The sequence below is a fragment of the Gallinula chloropus genome (genome assembly GCF_964237585.1).
Source record: "Gallinula chloropus genome assembly, chromosome: 5".
Classification (NCBI taxonomy): domain Eukaryota; kingdom Metazoa; phylum Chordata; class Aves; order Gruiformes; family Rallidae; genus Gallinula; species Gallinula chloropus.
In genome coordinates this window covers 21,978,858-22,000,097 of record NC_140090.1, presented here as the reverse complement: position 1 = coordinate 22,000,097, position 21,240 = coordinate 21,978,858, and the positions used below count along the sequence as shown (strand labels likewise).

The 21,240-nt window shown below is 38.7% G+C and overlaps 1 protein-coding gene across 1 annotated transcript; it reads right to left on the bottom strand.

Moving 5' to 3' along the window:
• Positions 1-8,635: 8,635 nt before the first annotated feature.
• On the bottom strand, positions 8,636-18,357 carry CYBRD1 (cytochrome b reductase 1; the record flags this gene model as incomplete). Its single annotated transcript, XM_084265291.1, has 4 exons — positions 18,165-18,357; positions 12,401-12,609; positions 9,159-9,313; positions 8,636-8,936 (listed from the first exon to the last, which is right to left on the bottom strand). Exons 1-4 carry the CDS (start codon positions 18,349-18,351, stop codon positions 8,636-8,638), a joined length of 852 nt encoding a protein of 283 aa, XP_084121417.1. The 5' UTR covers positions 18,352-18,357.
• Between the last annotated feature and the right edge of the window lie 2,883 nt (positions 18,358-21,240).

Sequence of the window (21,240 nt, the reverse complement as noted above, 5' to 3'; positions counted from 1 at the left end):
TGCTAAAATAACTGTAATGATGCACAGTTCTACAATCACCCTTTTCTCTCTGCTGAAGGGCCCTGCATATAAGACAAATATCCACCTGGCAAATTCTAATGACCATTTTTCTTAATTACACATATGCTGCAGGATGCACTATGGTCAGCTCTGTACAAAAAGAGTATATTATTGCTTCCATCAACATTTGCATTAAAAGACAAATAGTTTCTTTGCTTATCTGTGTTCCTGGCTTGAGGCCAGTAGCTTTTCTGTCTTTTGTTAGTTGCAGCATAATATAGAGGCTGAATAAAATAATTGACCAAGAATATAGCTTCAAATAATATTGTCTATGTGCCCCACTCTGTCTTTCCCTTTTCTATCTCTCCCTAGGGGAAAAACAGTTATCTTCCTTATGCTAAATCCAGTTCCTACCCACAGCAATCATGTAAATCTTGGCATCAGTCTCAGAGCAGAATAAAAAGTCAAATCAGCAGGAAACATCCACATAAGAGCAACAGGCAGCTCCAGAAAGGAAAAAAAAAGAAAACCATAAAAAAAAAATCCTCTCAAACTCTTGCATTTATTTTCTCTCAAAAATGACTCCTGCTCCTTAGAAACACTCAAGTTTTCATGTAGTTTTTAAGATAATACGCCTTCAAAGAATAACAAGTCATTTTCAGCAAGCTTGCCAGCCTTTCAAAGCCTTTTATTTCAAAGCTTCTTTCTCAATAAACAAATCTAGAAAGAGGGGGCGGGGGGAAAGAAGTTTCTGCTTTTCCTAGTGTTTTGCACAGAGGCTACACAAGCTGTCTTCTCTCAAAATGGGTCAGACCTCAAATTATAAAGTAACCAAAATTCTTGGATGTAGTTGGTGGGATGGATTTAATGTATTTTACATACAGATTGACTCTAAAGTCACAGAAATGGTTTTAATGGAAAATACAATATGTTAGATCAAAACCCCAATGTATTCTTTATTATTGTAGTCCTACATTGTTGCAGAATGGCTTGAGAAGCAACGCCATGAGCCTATGGAGCAGTTGTACAAGCCTGTGTAGCTTCGTAAGATTAGGCCCCACGCCGTCTTGGTGAGAACAGAAGGGTCAACAATCGGTCAGCATATTCTTGTGTATCGTGCAGCAAGGCCACAAGATGTGGGAGCAGGAGGTGTGATAAGGATTCAGTGCTCCTGGGACTGAGAAAGAGACATGATTCCCAAGCTGCAAGATGGGTGGAGTATGTAAATGTAACCTTTAGTTAAGAGCCAATTAGAATATGACAAGTATAACACGTGGTAGGAATAGTATAAAAGGAAGTGTGTGCTTGCAATCAAGTTGAAGCTTGCTTTATCAACCATATTGGCTGGCTGCATTCTTCCCTCTCGTCGCGGCATTCTTCCCTCTCCGGGACACGGGGTTCTTTGAGGGACGGTCGGGTTCCGGGATGGCTCTGGGTGGCATGGGGTACAGGATATGTTTCTAGCCAGCCGCTGGTTGCCTCCACCATTTTAAGCACGTAACGTTTGCCATGGCGGGTTTCAAAGTGAAGGAAGAAAAAGTTCTTGGAACACCAGGTCTTGGTCCCATCATTGTGGCACTCTTCCTTCATTGACTTGTGTGACTCCGGCTGTAACTCCATTGGTACAACATACCACAACATACAGCAATTATGGCAATAATGAATGTACAGTAATGGGTTATTTAGCAATTATTATAATACAATTTCTACCTTATTAAATGTATTGGCTATTCTCACCTAAAATCAAATCCCTTTGAGGTACACATCGAACTTCTCCATCCTTCTGCATTACCCACCAAGTACAACCAGGTCCTTGAGCAAAAACAATCCCAGACATGGGTTTGCCTTTGCCTGAAGCAGGGATGACCCAAACCATCTTCCCTAATATACTCTTCATATGCACTACTGGGACTCTGTCTCCTTCCACAGTACGTGGAAATTTTGACTGGGCAGGACCAGCTCGATTGGTGGATCCCCTAGAGTTAACTAACCACGTGGCTTTGGCTAAATGTGTATCCCATTGTTTGAATGTTCCACCACCCATCGCTTTCAGGGTAGTCTTTAAGAGCCCATTATATTGTTCAATTTTCCCAGAGGCTGGTGCATGATAAGGAATGTGGTACACCCACTCAATGCCATGCTCTTTTGCCCAGGTGTCTATGAGAGCGTTTCGGAAATGAGTCCCGTTGTCTGACTCGATTCTTTCTGGGGTGCCGTGTCGCCATAGGACTTGCCTTTCCAGGCCCAGGATTGTATTCTGGGCAGTGGCATGCTGCATCTCGGGCTCTCGACCGATACACCTGACATGGTCCATCTTCTTCCCAAGCTTTTGCAGTGCTGTTGTCAGGGTCACACTGTTCTCTGGTAGCAGAGAACAACTCATCCAAAGCCACGTGTAATGGTGCCTTCTTTGCTGGGCAGCGGTTATCATTTCAGTCAACAGCTGTGTAACTGCCAGTACAGACAAAAGCTAGGAAGTCTTCTACTGCAGCATTTTGAAAGCTGCTGCAGTTTTGTTTTGCAGGGCCTGCAACTTCTGCTTAGAGAATGCAATAAATAAAGTGAGGACAAGATTTATCTCTGATTTTCCTACAAGCTTAAAAAAAATATTCATAAATTTGCATCTGCTCCTCTTACTGGATATTGAGTGATTATATCATTTTGTATTGCTCTGTAAATGCAGGAAAAAAGTGCTTTATTTTTTATTGAATAAAATTCCAGCAAGCATCTTTGTTCACGTCATGCACCTCGTCCCTTATTTGTGAATTATAATTAAAATATAACTTTAAGGGTTTTTAAGCATTGATTGTTTGCAATTGGCACAAATGCTCGCTTTTTCAGGGTCCAATTTTATGTGAGACTGCAAGATCAAATGGCGAAGGCACTAGAAATTCCTATTTTTTTCTAATTCTTGCTCCCTCCATATCTTGTATGTGAGCTTATCCTTAAACTTTCATGCTCTTATGCTCTCTTTTTTGCATCTTTTAACCAAGTTTGTGCTCACATAGAAGTTACAAACAGGAGCTTAAGAAACCTGAGGTAGAGCACAATAAAGAATGATTTCCAACATGAGAAATTAGAAATCTTACGTGAGCCCTTTTAAAGAATATAAAGCTAAATATTTAAATTCTGACTTGACTGTGTGTTTTATGTCTACTAACCTTGCAATTTTATTTTTAGGCAGATGGCAATGATAGACTAACATCTGCCAAAGGCGATTTTGGTAGTGCTTGCCACCTAGTGGATTACTGCTGGTATACACATATGAGAAGGATCATCTGCTACAAAAATATTTGAAAACCTGCTTGTCAGTCACCCTATTTAATAATATCCTGCAGACTTTCAATACAGCTAAATAGAAAAGGTTTTTTTTTTTAATGAAATGCTTGTGAAAATTGCAGCAAAAATTGCAAATATTTTCACAAATTTTATCCATTTTCTGATAGTTCTATTTATAGCTACTGCTTGATGTGGCAAAAGGCACAAGATGGAATTTGAGACCCAACAAGTAGTCAGTATACATGGCCATAGACTCAGCTGTAAATTTAAGCTAATGTTGGCTGGTAGTCTGTGATAACCGCATTTGGAAAATGTAAGTGATCTCATTGAAGTTTATGCCAGCTGTTTCTGCTTGTATTAGAGTTAGCTGTGGCCTTTTCATTTGTGTTACGACAGAAGTTCTGGTATGTGTATAGTTTTCTCAACTTCAACTCCTTTTTTCTGTTAACTGCATCACTTGGAATGGTTGTCATCCATTTTTTTTGACCTGGACTTTAGTCTCTTCCCATACAGTAATTTATCCCTCATGACTTCCTGCAGGTTACAGAGATCCATAGTGTTGCTTATATCATAACACAATGCCATAATCTGTACATAAATTCCATACAATTCTCTGCATAGTCCTCCTGCCATAATTTTGAGCCTCCTCCTTCAAGTGTGAGTACAATTGAGCTTTTACTGAATTTTGTGACAATGAGCATACTGAAAAATATGGACTATTTTACCTGAATTTTCCTTAGAAATCCATCCTACAGGAGGCAGTTCAGAAAAGTTACAAGCAACAGGGAACTATCAGGTTTGAATACTGAAAGTTTCCCATTATACTAGTGATTGTAACAGTATTTTTTACTCTTCCATGATGATGATGACGTCGGAAGGTTTTAGCCAACAGCTCTATGATATTCAGGAATAATCAGTTTATACTTTACACTTTTAGAAGGGTTTCCAATTATTATTACTGATATCAAGAACATACCTTAATTCTTACTTGTTACAGATATAGATGTTTTTGACATTTACAGCATATCAATAACCTATTGATGAGTAACTTTATGTTACATCTGGGTCACAAGATTCCATGGGATCAAAATCTTTGCTCTGCATTTGGCTTGTCAGTTATTTATCTGAGAGCACTTTGGGTCTTACAGTGCATGACGTGACTGCCATACATCAGAATTTATGATCGCCCCTTATTTGTTATGGCAGTCTCATGACTGAGGATAGTTTTGGGATTTTTGTCCCCCTCTAATAACTGCTATGGGGAATTTCTATTATCAGAAGGTGAAATACAGTTTATTTCTTTAGACAGTGGATTTAATCACTTTCCATTGTATACTGATTATCATTTTAACACTACATAGTATATAAATTTCAGCATCAGTAATACCCAGGATTAAGAAGTATTTAATAAATCTTGTATAACTATTCTCCTGTTTTCAAGGGAGTAATCGTAAGAATAACTTAATCTTTTGCCAAATTTAAAAAGTTGTATTTTAGTACCATAATAGAAATCTGTACTCAGTGGTATCATAAGCTTGAGAAATCATTTTTATTAACATACAGAAACATAAGGAAAATAGACATTGTAATTAAACATTTTCTTTCATCTACAAATAAGTACCGTGAGTAGCAAAACAATAAGAGAATTCTTTTAAGTTCTTGTGAACAGTTAGAATCAGAGGAAGGAATTTTCTGAAGCAAAAGCAAAAGAATCTTCTGAAATAGAAAATATTTGGCAATATCTTTTAGTATCTTAATAAAATATCATGTAAACAAGTAATCTGTATTTACAATATCATATGCAATCTTCTTGGTTACATATAGTAAAAAGTATACATGTAATTACTATACATTTAATTTTAAAATCTAATTTGCAGCATAATTTCTCAATTTCATTAATGTTGGAAAAAGCACTGTTCTGCTTTGGTGTGCAGTACTGCAGTACAGCATGTAAACACATTTTAAAAATAGGTTTTTTTCAGGAGCCTTAAAAAATTAACACTTTTAATGTTAGGTTTCATAATTTCATATGTTTTAATAGGAATCCAAACGTGGAGTAATCTACAATCATGTTCCTGTAAAAATAACAAAGCAGAACATTTCCAAACATGTGGAAAAATCCTGAAAAAACACTAGAGCTCTGCCTTTGAAAAGACAGCTTTTTATTTTCTGTGTTGCTACTATTACACATAAATACAGATAAGAAAATTTGCATGAAAGGAGTGTTCATGGAAGGCCACTTTGGGAAACAGCTTTAGAAATGTTTTTCTCTAGAGAAAATTACTCTCCAAAGTCCTATTGATTTTTATTTAGCACTTGAACTAACCCTGGTATTGTGCAAGAACACTTAAAAACCCTTATAATTAGTTTAGAACAGAAGGGCAAAAGTCCAAAGCATGTTCAGTCTGTTTTAAATTGAATGCACCAAGGTTGAGGAGCTCACAGCTACCACATCACATGGGGACCTTCCAAGGACCAAGGCAGCTGCAAGTCCACAGTTCATACCCGAGATGTCACTGATTATGGTCATTTCTCAGAGTGGAATTTTATGGGTCCCACTGAGCTTCTACTGTCATTGAACCTCAAAGTTGAAAAAACAAAACTGCAGTCTGGCAGACTACCCTACAAGATTGATAATCCTTGATTCTCAATTAGTTTTGTATTATCAGAATAGAGGAGAAATGCCACCATTCTTTTTCAAGTATCATCACTCTCGGACAGTACATGAAATAAAATGGAAAGCAGAAAGCATACTGGTTACTATAGCTTAACTTTAAAAGCATATAGAACCATTCACCTAAAAGCTGTTGATTTCAATACATCCAAGTTAGTATTATAACAAAAGAAATCACAGATTTTGTGGGGGTTTTCCCAAAATACTGTACAGTTTCTTTCAGAACAATCCTCAGACAAGTGACTACCTTCCACACAATCACATGCTTTTATTAGATGACTTGTTACTATGCAAGGATTGAATAAGCTCATTTTCACAGGTGAATGAGTCACAGTAACAGGCCAGTACATACCAACTCAAAATGCTGTCAGTTGTGAGTGCAGTATAGAGAGCTAGTATAGTAAATTACTGTAACAGTTGAGTTCATTTACATCATCTGTTATACCTCAAAAGTGATAACAATTTCTCACAAAAACTACATGTGCATCCACCAGCTGTCAGATGCTTACTGATTTCACCAAAATAAAAAAGTGCACTTGTTGAGCAGAACATAGAGATTAGAAGAAGAAAAAAAAAAAAAAAAGCACAGTTAGTGATCTCTAGAAGCTACTGTGAATTAATTTTCCTGCTTACCATTCAATATATAAATTTGTAATAGGATACATAATCATGTCATGTCATTTGAGCACTAATGTCATGTAGAACAAGTGCTCATTCTTCTCTCAGAAAGTTCCCATCAATCTGTTTGGATTTTATGCTGAAGCTGTGCAGAACAACTTTAGGGAAGGCAGGTAATTGTGTGGAACTTGAAAAACAGGGCAGAAGGTCTCTGACCCATTGCACACAATGGACTGGAGGAGTGGTCACACAATAGGACAGTATTCCTTCTGTCATACCAGAGTTGTACTCTAAGGCATTTAAAAGAAGGTATTTTCTCAAATGAAAAAATAGACCAGTGCGAGGTGGGTCCCAGTCACCCACAAACAGATGTAAGTGACAACATGGAACTCCGGGATGTAGCCCTTGGGGACCAAATAGTACAGCAGAAAAGTTTTTCATGTAATTTAGTGTGCTAGCATTCTGTACTGCACTTACTAAATAATTCAGTGTTACTACAAATCCAATATTGGGAATTGAGGTGTCTTTTCTTGTCAGAAAAGATCCAAAATAACTCATAACCAAAACTTTTTGTGCTAACTCAATGCTGAACTACAAAAATCACATATTAGCTAAATTTTATGTGTTTAAACATTTTTAAAAGCTGAAGTAGATAAAAAATTATGTATTCTTTTAAAAAATAGGAAATTATATGCTGTCTGAAACTGCCTATGATAAACATGAACAGTGATAAATTTGGACTTGCAGTGGGCTCTGCAAGTTTTACAAGAGATTATAATAGAAAGGCTTATCATTCTGGACATATGCAATCAAAATAATCTACTATAATTATTCTTCTGTAGTACTAAAAATAAGTATTTTTTATATCTGTGAAAATAATGGAGCATAATACATTAGTAGTCTGATTACTAGAGAGAGAGCTATAAAAGTAAAGTGCCAATAGAGACTCAAACAGCATTATTTAACACTGTAATTTAAAATTAAAAAGTCATAGAATTTATATAGTTTGTTTATAGACTACAGTATGTTGTCATGCCCATGACAATAATGATTTTGACACCAGTGTGGAGATCCCAAAATTGGTTTTGGGTTAATGGGTAGCATTTTAATCAATTAAGCACAGCTCGACATCACGCCCCTCTCTTCTGTGAGACTGTTAGCAGTATTCCCTGGTTTCTAATCTCCTAATTTCTAGTATAATGCCATAAATCAATAAACTGGGCAATCAAATACTGATATTAAAATGCTGCCTTCTGGGAAGGGAAGATTTGGTTTAAGTGATGTATATTTTTCTAACTTTGTATCCATAGGTTTCCAAATAAGATAAATTCTGCATTTGTACATCTGACAGTTTCTTTAGATTTTAGTAATCATTGCACATAATCCAAAGCCAAATGTTATCTGTATGCAATATATTTGATAGAGTTGGTTAAAAAGTTAACATGTATCTTCTGATTACAACAAACCAAAAAATCCTTAGAAATTTTTACAAACAAAGACTACAGACAAGCTTTCATTTCTTTTTAGTCTACAATTTTGAATTCAAAACATCTGTGTGGTGCAACTTGGCGAAGTGCTGAATGACCTCAAATCCCATAGATCTTAGCAGCTGCTGAGGGCATTAATCAGTTTGAGAAATCAAGATTTTAACAACATGAACATTACCAGAAAAATTATGTGTGACCAACTAAATTCTGCTGTCTCATATACTTCATGACATTGATTCATAACCTACAAAATTTACTCTCAATCTTGTTAACTTTTCATAACTATAAGAGAGACAAGCTTTGAATTAAGAAGTGGATATGGAAAACATTTTCCAATTACGTGATTTTCGCATTATGTGATGTCATTCATACTCTTGTATTTAAATGAGGACTGAGCCTGAACCAATATAATATGTTTGGGACTTAATGGAATTTAATTATTATGCAGAAAACTTGAGTATCTCTAAGCAAGCCATACTGAAAGTAAAACCCCAACTGTGTATATATCAACATAACTAAATTGTAAGGAACCAAAAGGGTTGGCAGTATAATAGTACTGTTATTCTGCGTATTTTCTTTACATAGTTGATCGTTGGCCTGCTTCATCAAGTTTGAGGTTTTGCTTTCTGGCTGCTTCACTATTGATCCTCAGATCAGATTTATCTGCGTTACTGCCATCTGCCATTGTGGATTCTGCTTCTGTGGCTTCAGGAGTCCCTCCAGTGGGCTGGAGAATTTTAACGTTCTCTTCTGGGGGACGCTTCCAATGGGGCCGGGTTGCCATCCACAAAATAAGTGCGCCATATATGACAAGCAAAAGACCAAGACAGTTGACAAAAATTGCCTCTGGTGGGGATGCACTATATGCAGGATTATTCCTTTGGAAAGAAAAAAAAAGTCAGTTGTTTTAAAGACAATCCTGGTCTAAAACCAGCAGTCTCCTCCTGCTAGGTATGAGGTCTTTTTAAAACAAAATGAAACAAAACAAAGAAATCAAAGCAAAACAAATCTTCCGATACTAGATGGTTATTATACTCTGCTAAAGGAAGTATGGTTTACAATTAATAACTTTAATAAATAAGTGGGGGAAAAATACTTACAGTGAAAAGATAAGCTTTTCTGTGATTCCCATGAGAGCAGTTGCAATCACTGTTGCAAAGATGGTAAGACCCGAATAAACATGTAATGGCATTAGAGTTGCTCGGAGACTAACTGGAGCAAACGGGAGCAGAAAGACAGCAAAACCCAAGAAAAGCTAAACACAAAACAGATACATAGTTAAAGCCTTGTGGGAAACAAGCTGCAGTTCTCAAGCAGAATAAAAACCATCATAAAAAAATGCCATTTTGAGATGTCTTCAGGTACAAATTTTTTAAAAATTGGCAGTTTTATTTTTGGATGTGTTTTCTTTCAAAACCAAAGCAGTACTTCTGGATTTGCACCTGAGAAACAGACAAGAAACCCAAATCATCCTATGATTCAATGATTCTATAATTCTCTATAATATTTATAAATAATCCCACTTAGTGTCAGTGTCCATACTTACTAGTAATGCTAAAGCTGCAACCAAAGTAAGTACTGGAAACAGGAATTTTCAGTGTCACTATTCAATAAGATATTAAAGGTGTAAGTAGAAACATTTTTAGTCTCTTCGAGCAAAGAATCACAGAATGGTTTGGGTTGAAAGGGCCCTCAAAGATCACCCAGTCGCAACCCCCTTGCCATGGTCAGTGACACCTTCCTCTAACCCAGGCTGCCCAAAGTCCCATCCAACCCGGCCTTGAACACTGCTGGGTAGGGGTCAGCCACAGCTTCTCTGGGCAGTCTGTGTCAGGGCCTCACCAACCTCATAGCGAAGAATTTCTTCCTAATATCTAATTTAAATCTACCCTCCATCTTAAAGGCTTTACCCCTCATCCTACCACTGCACAGCCTTCTAAACAATCCCTCTCCAGCTTTCTGGCAGGTCCCTTTAGCCAGTGGAAGGCTGCAATAACATCTCCCCAGAGCCTTCTCTTCTCCAGGATGAACAAGCCCAAGTTTCTCATCCTGTCTTCATAGGAGAGGTGCTCGAGTCCTCTGATCAAGTCCTGTTCTATGCTTCTACTACAGATTTACACATCAATGAAGATCAGAAGGCAGTCTAACCTTCTGACTTGTGTGGACTAAATAATTTTACTTTGTTAAAGTTTTGAAGTACATGTCTTTAGAAGAGCAGTGCTCTGTATCTCAACTTATCAATCAGTTGGCATTTACCAAATTGTGTGAGTGGTGTGATGTTATTCAGGGGCCATGAGTCCTCCCATTAGCACTAACTTAGTGATGGAAGATAACCCAGTATGTCACATGGTTTCAGCCACCCGCTTGTCGAGTCATGTTGAGGTTGCATCCCTTCTTAATTTTGTTCTACCGTTACTCAGCCCTGCTTCTAAATTAGAAACAGTCCGTGAATTTGTATTTCATCTTACTTTAACTTCCAGTCTTAGCCCCTATTTTGTCTTTCCATGCAGGATTAAAGAGCCTGGTATTTTCTCCCTAGGAAGCTTTTTAATACACCATAATCAAGTCATCTCTTAATCTTATTTAGGTCTACTAAACAGTTGGAGCTTTTTAAGTCTTTCAGTGGAAGACAGGTTTTTTTCCATCTCAAATTATGATTCCAGATTTTCTTTGTTGTTTTTTATTATAGATATATATTTTACATTAAAAAAAATCCATAGGAATTTCATGTTGGTTTTGCCAATGCCATATATGGAGGTTAAGATAATCTCTTACTTGAGAATTTACTTTTCCTGTTGTCACAGCATGATGAGAACTCATTTGAGCTTGACTCTGACTACTCTCTTCCAGACACGTTGCTTTCCAAGATCCAATCTCTATTTTACATTTCTGCCCTGTTCTTGAATGTAAGCATGTGTGCTGAACTGTATTAACACATATTTGGTTTAAGTACAACATATTTACACTATTGTTTCTATGGGTATAGTATTATGTGAGCACCCCCCCCCCTTAAAAATTTTTCAATTCTCAGATTGACATGTCATTTCTACAAATGCCAAGAGTCTTCTCTATTAAGAGAGATACTTCTTTAGGACTATTTATTAAAAACAGTGCTCAATCAAAACCATCAGTCTCTGACTAGACATGCATTTCAGGTTGGAGGAATGATACCCAGTTCTATTGATGAGACAGGCAAGGCATTAAGTGCCATCGATCATGTTTATAGTAATAAAATGAAAAGTAGAATTAAGGTATCACTCACAGTACTTTATCTTAAATATTAGAAAAATGCCATGTGGCAGCACAAATTTCCCTGAAATAACTACATTATTAGGACAAGAAAAATCTTAACTTTGTTCCTTCTCAATCATTAGCTGTTTCTCAATTATAACAAATATATTCAATAATGCTGCAATATGCTTTCTTTTATTCTAAGTGTTAAAGACACTATTTCAACACTATTTCTTGTACCTGCTAGTCTGAGCAGTGAACTCAAATCCCTCAGCTGAAGGTTTTCTGTACTTGATCATCAGCTAATTATTTTTTTCTTTTTTAGTGCTTTGGGGGAAGAAAAACCAACCAACCACCACCACCAAAACCCCACCCCAAAAAACACCCCACAACTTGAAGGAACAAAATAAATTTCCACAGTGTAATAACATAATATAGGGAATTCAGAATGTGTATGCAGAAACATCACACCTGTATGTGTGCACTAAATGTTAGGGTACACCTGATCCTTTTCTATGCCAAATGCAAAACAGACTAAGTTAATTCATTTTAGATGATGATAACTCTAAGTCTCTGCCAATAGTAGCAGTTAAAGGTATGCACACATTTATAAAAGTGTTGCTGGTTCAGGAGTACTCATTAGCCAGTAGTAGCAGCTCATTCAGACATCAGATCCTTTAGACCTGCACTGTCTGCTGCACTTGTTCTGCTGATAAAAAAAGTATTGAGGCCAAGAATTGACTACTTAAAATTACAATAGCTGGGAAAAAAAAAGAAAAACAAGTACGTTATTTGAGACAAGAAAAGCTCTAACTGTATTTAAGTATGCTGCCAACAAACTGAGTCACTTGCTTCAGCAGTTCATAGAGTACACATTACTGTACAACTGAATAATAAAACTGCTATTATCCCAACAAATAAACAAAATATGCTTTTAAATACATTTTCCTTTGAAGTCAAGGATCCAGTATTTGCACAGTTACATGCTATTTTGCCAAGTCACACAATGTAAAACGGGTATCCCAGTATTAAGTGAGGGTCTATTGTATCTGAATTACTCAACACATTCTTCAAATTCACAACCTGTTTATAAATAGAGTTAGATTCTGACCTGGAGAGAGTAAAATATAACAGCGGCCAGCCCAACCCAGCTGTGCAGACTGTACATGTTAGGAATGTTCCCGGCATTGTGGAATTCAAACGCAGCTACTATAGAAACGATGGCAAGAATCATAGCTATGGTATTTAATCCAGCATGGATGAACTTCATTAGGAGTTTGCTGCACTTCCAGGTCCAGGGCAACCTGTACACAATAATAGCTGAAGAAAGAACAGAAACAAGATTTTATGCCTTACGAGATCACTTCTCTAAGATTGTAATAAGCATGCATCATTCACATAGTTCCATTGTAAATTACAGGAAAAAAACAATTGTTAATCCTCTACAAGTCTATTGAAAGGCTTTTTCTCCTACACATAGCATAGCAAATTCCAAATGTACAACTGAGACTTAAATATAACTTTTAGGGAGATTTCTTCCCAATTAAAAAAAAATTACATATTTCAAAAAACCCCAAAACATAAACAACTTGGTCTCATCTTTTCCTCATTCCTTAAACTGATTTAACAGGGATTCTGCATAGGATTTTGATTTTTCTGCTACTAGTCAATTCTTATATCCAGAAGACCACCTATTAAGAAAGTGTGTAAGATTATTTTTTAATATTTATTCTCTTTGCCAACTTTGGATAACGCTATTCTCTAATGGCCTGGATATCTATATGATGATCTGTTGCATTGATATCAATAGGACTACTTTAAATGGGAAAAATGCTACTCAGCATACTCACCACCTGACTCTTGAGACAAGAGAATTTGGCAACAACTCTTCCAGCACCATTGCATGAATTTAAGGGGGTTTTGCCTGTATTTGCATCAGTAACTCTCGCAAACAGTGTTTTGTCCAGTCTGAACAAAGCAACAATTTCAAGTGATCTAACTCCAGAGAGTCCATAAGATTAACAGCCTACAGCTGCTTCTTGCCAAGGACTTCCCTTAGGGTTCCCACTGCTTCTTCCCTGCCACAACTGTCCCCTGCCCATTGTATGACACAAGTGCTTTCAACAGGGGATATACACAGATCACAGTACCCCAGCTACACTGATTAAAAACTAGGTAGTAATTCTGGATGTGTGATGGTGCATAAGTATATTAGGATAACAGGGGACATCTGATCACTTGACTGATAAAGGCTGATGCCCACATCCCTAATGTCTTTCCTGAGCAGAAAAACTGAGGTCAATTAATGAAAGTGTCCCTTAGAAAATTAAATATATATATATAGCACTTTTGTAGTTCTCAGCTTTCTACTTTTAAAGAGTAACAATGTAAATCCTACAAAATCAGGAACATAGAAGCCCTGTTTTTAAGACAGTTTGACAGTCATCAATCTGTACGACATAAGTATGATTAGCACACCAAGCTTATGATCATCTCCAACAGTTCCTCAAAAGTTATATGATAGTCTTATATCTTGTTAATCTTGAAACAGTTGCTTGCATCAGACTGTTAACTTAGTACTAATGATTACCATTTCTAATTTTGTAAAGTGGGTAGGCCAAAAGTCCTCAAACAAGCCTCAACATCCTATGAAGATATTCCCAGTAAAACCTCCTTACTCCACCTTACATATGGCCCATAGTATTGTAATATTTCAAAATCCTCATTTTAAAGCAGGTCACATAAGGCAGGGTGATGTTGCAATACCTTGTATGCAGCATGCATGTGTTATTTGCCAACTGTACAAAGCAAAATCCTAGAGTTAGCTCTCTAGTATTTCTGTCACGTGCTTCACAGGTTGGAGGATGTCTCATGATAGAGACATATCATAGATTGTACCTTTGAAGGCACACAGTGTGGTTCCGTGAGTACACTGGAGATGCAAAGTACCTCACAGCTGCCAGAAAGGAATGTTCCTCTTTACTCCTCCCATTTCCTCTCCAGCTCCTTGGATGATCCTGTTGCTTACCTTCTGCAAGTTCTAAAGGCCCACTAGATTCTTTAGGAACTAATGGGACAAGTGTCCACTTATGACTTCAGAGGGACTCAAACCAAGCTCATCAAGAGAGCTGCCTCTTCACAAGTTGCCTGTGGTAAGACCCTTATAGCTCAGCAGTCATTTGTTGCAGAATTCTGCAGCCCGTTGGACGTTAGAAACCCCAACAACTGGACATTTTTGCTTTGAACAGATGTTTTATGTTTGAAGCAGAGGTAAACATGTTTGTCAGATAACTCAGAGCAAGCATTATCTTTAGATGTGATTTCAAGATGAAAGACTGTCCTTGCTTTAAGATAGATTTGCACTCCTCCTTCCTGCTCTTGCACATCGTCCACCGCCCCCTTTTCCCATCTCTGGCCCCTTTGTGTGGGCAATTCAACTTTCTATTCCTGCTAAAACTATATGTGGGGTAGGTGGGTGTTAGTTTTCTGCTAGTTGAGTTAACTCAGTTTATGGGTCTGACAAGGGCCAGAGCTGGCATGAATGAACCAGTAGGAAGATGAAGTCTGAGTCAAGGAGAAAGCTGAGAGAAGTAGAATAAAGTAAGGATATTTCAGCCATAGTGAGCTGTTAGATTGCCTCACCCACCTTGGTGATTTCATCCATACAGATGAAATATAATTGACTCTGTAACACCACATGGTAATGTGGCAGACCAGGATTTTTCCTTCTGAACTCTTAAGTAATATTCCTGTTGTATTCCTTTGTTAATACACTGCTGATGTTAAGCTACATCCTCATTTTTAATCCTATTTAAATACAAGTTATATGATATTTATAAATCACATATGATGAGGAATATTAATTGTCCAAGCATCTTCCAAGATTTACAGTCTCAACCTACAACTTTATTGTATAGAGTTTATATGTGACTCATAAACAGTAGAAGTCTGATCTGAGGATGAAAGACAAAGGCTACCTCACCCTCCTTTTTCTGACTCAGTCTTCCACAAAGCAAAAAACCACCACGCTGCTCTTCAATCTCTATAGAAGAACATATTCTTTTGTTAGGTGAACATATTGCTTTGTTAGGTGAACAGTTTATTCCATTATATCTTGATGGGTTCCTTAATAAGACCTTTGGAAGACAACCAAAAATCATTTGCAGGCCAAACATTAACTAGCATCCAAATACTCCTTTGGAGCATGCCCTGGTCACTGCTCAACATTTCCACATGTAAAATAAGACAGAATTCCTTATTTACTTATTTAACTGATTCTATTGCACTAATATTCCCTGTGGTTTTCTCACTTTAAGTCCAGAAAATCATCTGGACAATTACTGTGCACTGACAGTGTTATCATGTATCATTTACCTATAGATGCTGATACACATATAGTAAGTGTTAGTATTAACATGTCTATAACTTTTTCATTTGATTGACAGGATACGTACAACACCTTTATCAGGGTGCATCTACTTCCCAAGATGCACATTATTATCATTATCCTTTCTACCTCCTACAGACCAACAATACAACACTTTGTCCTTTGTATAGACCTTAACGATGTTGTTATTATTTCAAATCCTTCATGCAATTTCAACTAAGACATTTATTAGCTATCCCTTTCTACTTTTAACTACTTAAAGGCTTCTTTTTCTTGTATGTGTGCAAAGAAGTATTCTTTTCTCAGCCAAATCTGAAACATATCCACAGTGGTATCTTATCTGTTGATATTTCAACTGATTTACTTCAAACCCCTTCAGTCTCCAACTTTGCTTTTCTTGTTATATAATACAATTTCCTCTCCAAATTATCAATGGATTCCTTTTATATGTTACCTTTTTTATTAATTTCATGAGCTTCCATTTACTTTATATATATCTTTACTTAAACACGGTCTGAGGTGGCATCGTTACTCTGTGACACAGGGAGAAACTGAGTTTCAGGGGAAAAAGAAGAAAATGTGTAGGAAAAAGCCACAGAAAACCTCCCCGTTTTCTTCCAAAAGTCTATATAGTACTTTGATCCCTGTCAGTAATATCTATCTCACTGAAATCACCAGGTGTTTCTGATTGCTTATTTATAGCCTGAAATTACACTTTCTACGACCAATTGAGCAATATTATATAAAACAGCTTCAAAGTACGTTTATTGCTCAATAGTAATTTGGAACTTGAAGCCACAAAGCTGTGTACACACCCCACTCCCATTGAAAAACTGAAAAGTAGAGTGCATGTTCAAATCACAGCATTCCCCTCAGAGCCATAACTAGACAGCCACCCACTCCTCCTGCATCTTCCAACCTCAGGCTGGCTGGGCTCTCGCTGAAGAGCAAGCGACTGAGTGAGCAACTGCACATGTGATGCAAACAACATGTTCCACTGGAATGAATGTCCGGATGTGCTGGACAAGTTTTCTGGCTGGATGAATGCAATACTTCAATTCAGTGATGAAGCAAACATAAATAAGGTTATTATAATGAAATTCTAAGTTTGCCTCGACAAAATTCTAGTTTGTCTTCTATTACAAAGACAAAACCACTCCTGCTTTCATTTATATTGTCTCTAGAGGTGTGTCATTACTTGAGAACAGTAACATCTTCCCCGTCCTCTCCCCGCAAAGGTCAGTGGCAAAACAATGGGAGGATTTCCATTGTTCTCCGCAGTATTTATTTGCCCCTCCTGGAGAACTTATAATGTTTCACATAGTTCTTTTCATGTTGGAACTAGCAAGAATTTTGTTAATGACTTTATAAAAATATACTGTTGAAAGCCATTATCCGTGTTAGATTTCCCCATTAGTTTTAACACCATTAGCATAAATTGACACTCCTAAATGATTCTTAAGGTACAGTCCAGTGACCTCATTTTTGCACTATTTAGCTCTAGGTTCAATATAGACACAGACCAGACCCTCTGTGGTGCCCTATCATGATCTGCTTTATAAAGTTTACTGAGAGCATTATATTTTTCCTTCCTAAATTGATACAGTTTATCAGCTATAGTGTGTCTAACAATAATTTTCTTGGAATTAGTGAATTATGCTAATGGAAAAAACTACAGTTCAAACTTCAGTACTCCTGTTGCCCCCAAGGAACACTAACAAGTACTTAAGACCTAACTTTCTAATTGTGTGGGATGGAAAGAAAAGATACTGTTAATGTAAGTGTAAGAGAAAACCTTTAAAAGTCTGCCTGAGGCTGAAACCTAGGTATTCAAAAATTCACACGCTAAAAAAGCCCCCAAAACACCACTGCATCATAATTGTATGCTAGTGAGACAACAGAATTAAGAATGAGTTTAAAAGACATATTTTACAAAACAATTTCAGTCTGGGCCTATGAATTGCATTTTGATGATGCTTACGGTGCTACATTTTCTTTGGCACAACCCCTGTTCCTGGATCTAGCTTCAGTGGTACTGAACTTTCCTTTCTCCTCTCGGGACATGGGACAGAGCCAAAAGAGAGGGAGCCAAAAGAGAGAAAGTTTCCTAGGGCAGCGTTTCTGGCATTTCCATTCTCAGCTTGCATAAATCCAGGCTGACTAGGAAAACACACCTCGCAAGCGCAAGGCGATCCCAGGCCAGGGTAAACAAGTGCTTGTACAAAAAAACATATATAGCAGCGTCGGCTTGTTACAAGGGACCCTTTGTCCCTTCTCGGGGAGCGCTGGCTTCCCTGGACGGCTCCGGCCGCACACCGCGGACGGCTGCGCTCCCGCTGCCACCCGCTCCGCCCAGCGCCCCCGCGCCCCGCCGCCCGCTCCCCGCAGCCCCGGCCCCGCGCAGCCCCCGGCTCCCCCGCGGCTCCACGCCGCTCCGCCCCGCCGCGGCGCCCTCCGTGCCAGCCCCGGCCCCGGGCCCCTGACGCACCGATGCCCTGCATGAAGACGAAGCCCGTGATGATGAGGACGGGGTGCCAGTTGAACTCCCGCGAGCTGCCGTCCCAGCTCAGTCCTTCGCGGTAATGTAAGACCCAGACGAGGGAGAAGATGACCGACACGAAGCCGACCAGCAGCGCCGAGACCAGCAGCGCCAAGAATCGCCCGTAGTCCTCCATCTTCCGAGCCCCGTGCACAGCAGCGAAGGAGGGGCGGGCCGGCCAGGCGGGGTCGGCCCCAGCCCCAGCCCCGGTCCCGGGACGGCGGAACGGCGGGCGGTGCCTCCCCGCAGCACGCTGCCCGCCCGGCGACGGGCCAAGCGTCCCTTGCCGGTCTCAGCACTGCTCCTTCACAAGGAGCGGGTTGCTTTTTTACCTTTTTAAAGCAGTTTTTACAAGCTTGCCGAGAACTTCTTTCCCTCGCACTCAGAACTGCGCCTTAGAAAAGCCGTTCCTGTGTCAGCCCGTCCGCGGGCAGCGCGACGGCCCCGCGGCTCTCCCCGCCGCCCTCTGGCACGGGAGGGTGGGAGCTGATGCTTGCGGCTTGGCTCGGAGTTAGCGGGTGTGGTGTGTGAGGACACTGATGGGCGGGCGGCAGGAATTTACAGACCCGCCATAAAGATAAGGCAGCGCAGCCGTACGCGCGGGCAGATAAAGCAGGAACGCTGCTGTGATGAAGAGGCAGGCAGGGCTTACACAAAAATGCCGAGTAGGAGCACGATTAAAGCTGCTGAAGGACCGTGCTTGGAGCCCGCTTTCTGTCATGAACATCCCCTGTACTTGCCACTGGATTCACTGGACGCTGTAGATGCAAGCCAGATACTAACCAGTTTTATATATAGCCTCTGGCCTCAGTACGCAGGGGTATTTGGGCATTGTTCTGTGGCATCGTATCAAAAGCATCGTGTCCACTGGCTAACAAAGGGAGCACAAAAGCCTTAAGACAATTACAACAGGTGTGGAAAAGCCCATCGCAGGGAAGCTTTAGAAGACAGAAGAAAACTAAACAGAATTGCAAGAGACAACAAGCAGCTCTAGCCAGAAATGTTCCTTCATAGATTAGATCAGTTTTGTCAAATCATGTATTCAGTTGCTTTTTCCTTTGCTCTAGAACATTCAACGGGCCTGTCAAAGGTAGTAGTAGGATATGTCCAAACATACATTCAACACTGCTTTTCTGGTATTTGATGAGCTTACTTTTGAAATATATATAGTGTCAAAATACATGTGAATTAGAAATTTGTTAACTGATTGAGAGAAAAAAATAAACAACTCTGGCTATTCTTTGAGCTGTCTGATATCTCGTGCTCAAATTGAAGCTTAAAAAAATGAAAAGAAACAGAGCTTAAAATAGTTTCAGTAGAGCATCTGCCAATTGAAACCTGGTACTTACTAAAGAGTTGGAAACATCTACACAGAGACATGAAGACCAAACCAGATTGGAGTGGGATGCAAATATATTTCTTCATTATTCTAATCTCCTAAAAAAGATGTCAGGGTCTGACATTTTAAAGAAAAAACTTGTCTTGAGCATCACTTGTATAATACATTTAGCCTTTATGTGCATGGATTTGGTGAGACCCGCTCGCAAGATTTGAATGTTTTCTCATTCCAGTCACAATGGTGACTAAAACATCAATACTGTTTTCACAGGCCACAACATCTAGGGTACTTGAAGATCTAAGGCCGAAATCTTCTGATGAATGCAGTCATGTGAACTCTCAAGGATGCCAGATTGTTGTTAGTCCACAAGGCAAGCAGGCCATCTCACTATTGTGTTCATAAAAGTTTTACTAAGTGAATCTTTCTATTCTTCACTTGCAAAGCAGCATAAAGTAAAAACATAAACCTGTCTCCTTATGCAGTGTTATGTGGCTTAAAGCCACAGCACTTATACATGATCAATTTGGGTGTGTTTTAACCTGTTTAAAATATCTTTTTATTTGCTTCTCTGGATTCCTATACTCATTGTGTTTTATACACTCAAAGAATCTCTCCTATATTGTTGAAAATTTAGTATTTAAAGAGTATCATAAAACCTTCCTATTTACGTTGAAATGATGCAGCTCACAAAGCATCAGTTTCATAGTGCTTGTCATTTCTGCACAGGGAATTGCAAAACTATTACATGTAATTCCAAAAATAGGATTCATCGTCCCCAAAATGTGACTATTCTTTCCAGTTATATGACCTGGTCTAATAAAATGTCTTTTGTCTTCACAAAGCCTACAAACTAGTGAAAAAAAAAAATACTTGTAATCTACCTTCTAGGAACCTAAATCCCCAAATTGCAAAATACTGGTTCCCATTGACTTCACATCCAGCCACCTCGACAGTCCCATATAGGAACCTTTTACCCAAGTGGATTTTACTGATCCCTAAAACTATGTATCTCAGAAGACTGTCATGAATTCCTGTAGTAAATTGGTGTTTGCAGCCAGTAACAAGAGCAAACATGGAATTTTATTGAACTGAAAAATGAAATCCATTTTTGCCAACTGATTGGAAACAAATGTTTTTAAAATAGGATTGAAGAAACGTGAAAGCTTAGAGTGTTGAATAAACCAAATCTGAACAAAGTACAAAATAAATTGTTAGACAAGGTAAAATTTACTTTATGACACATCTGTAATGCAGAAGAGATTTCAGGCAGCCCAATTAGTTACTCCTCCCTGTATTTCTCCATTTTCCCTGTTCTTCCACCTCTTCTTGCCCACTTGATGCAGATATCAGATTGATATAGAATCAGAAGCAATCTCTAGCACAGCTACAATGTTCAAGGGCAGTGCATGTTTACAACAGGGTGGAAACTTGACATCATGCAGCTGATTGCTGGGGGCTGAAATGATGATTTGTTAATCCATTTGCAACATAAACCCCCACTGGCATAAAACCAAAAACTGGCCTGTACAAGGCTTGCAAGTCTCTTGGATCCTTGAGCACCTGCTTTTGTTAACCATTACCGTGGGTAGGTGCCACAGCAGTTCAGAATCTCTAGAGTTCCCAGACTGTCTGTCTCCTGGAGCATACTGATGTTTTTCTAGTACAGCACCAACTCAGTTAGTGTGG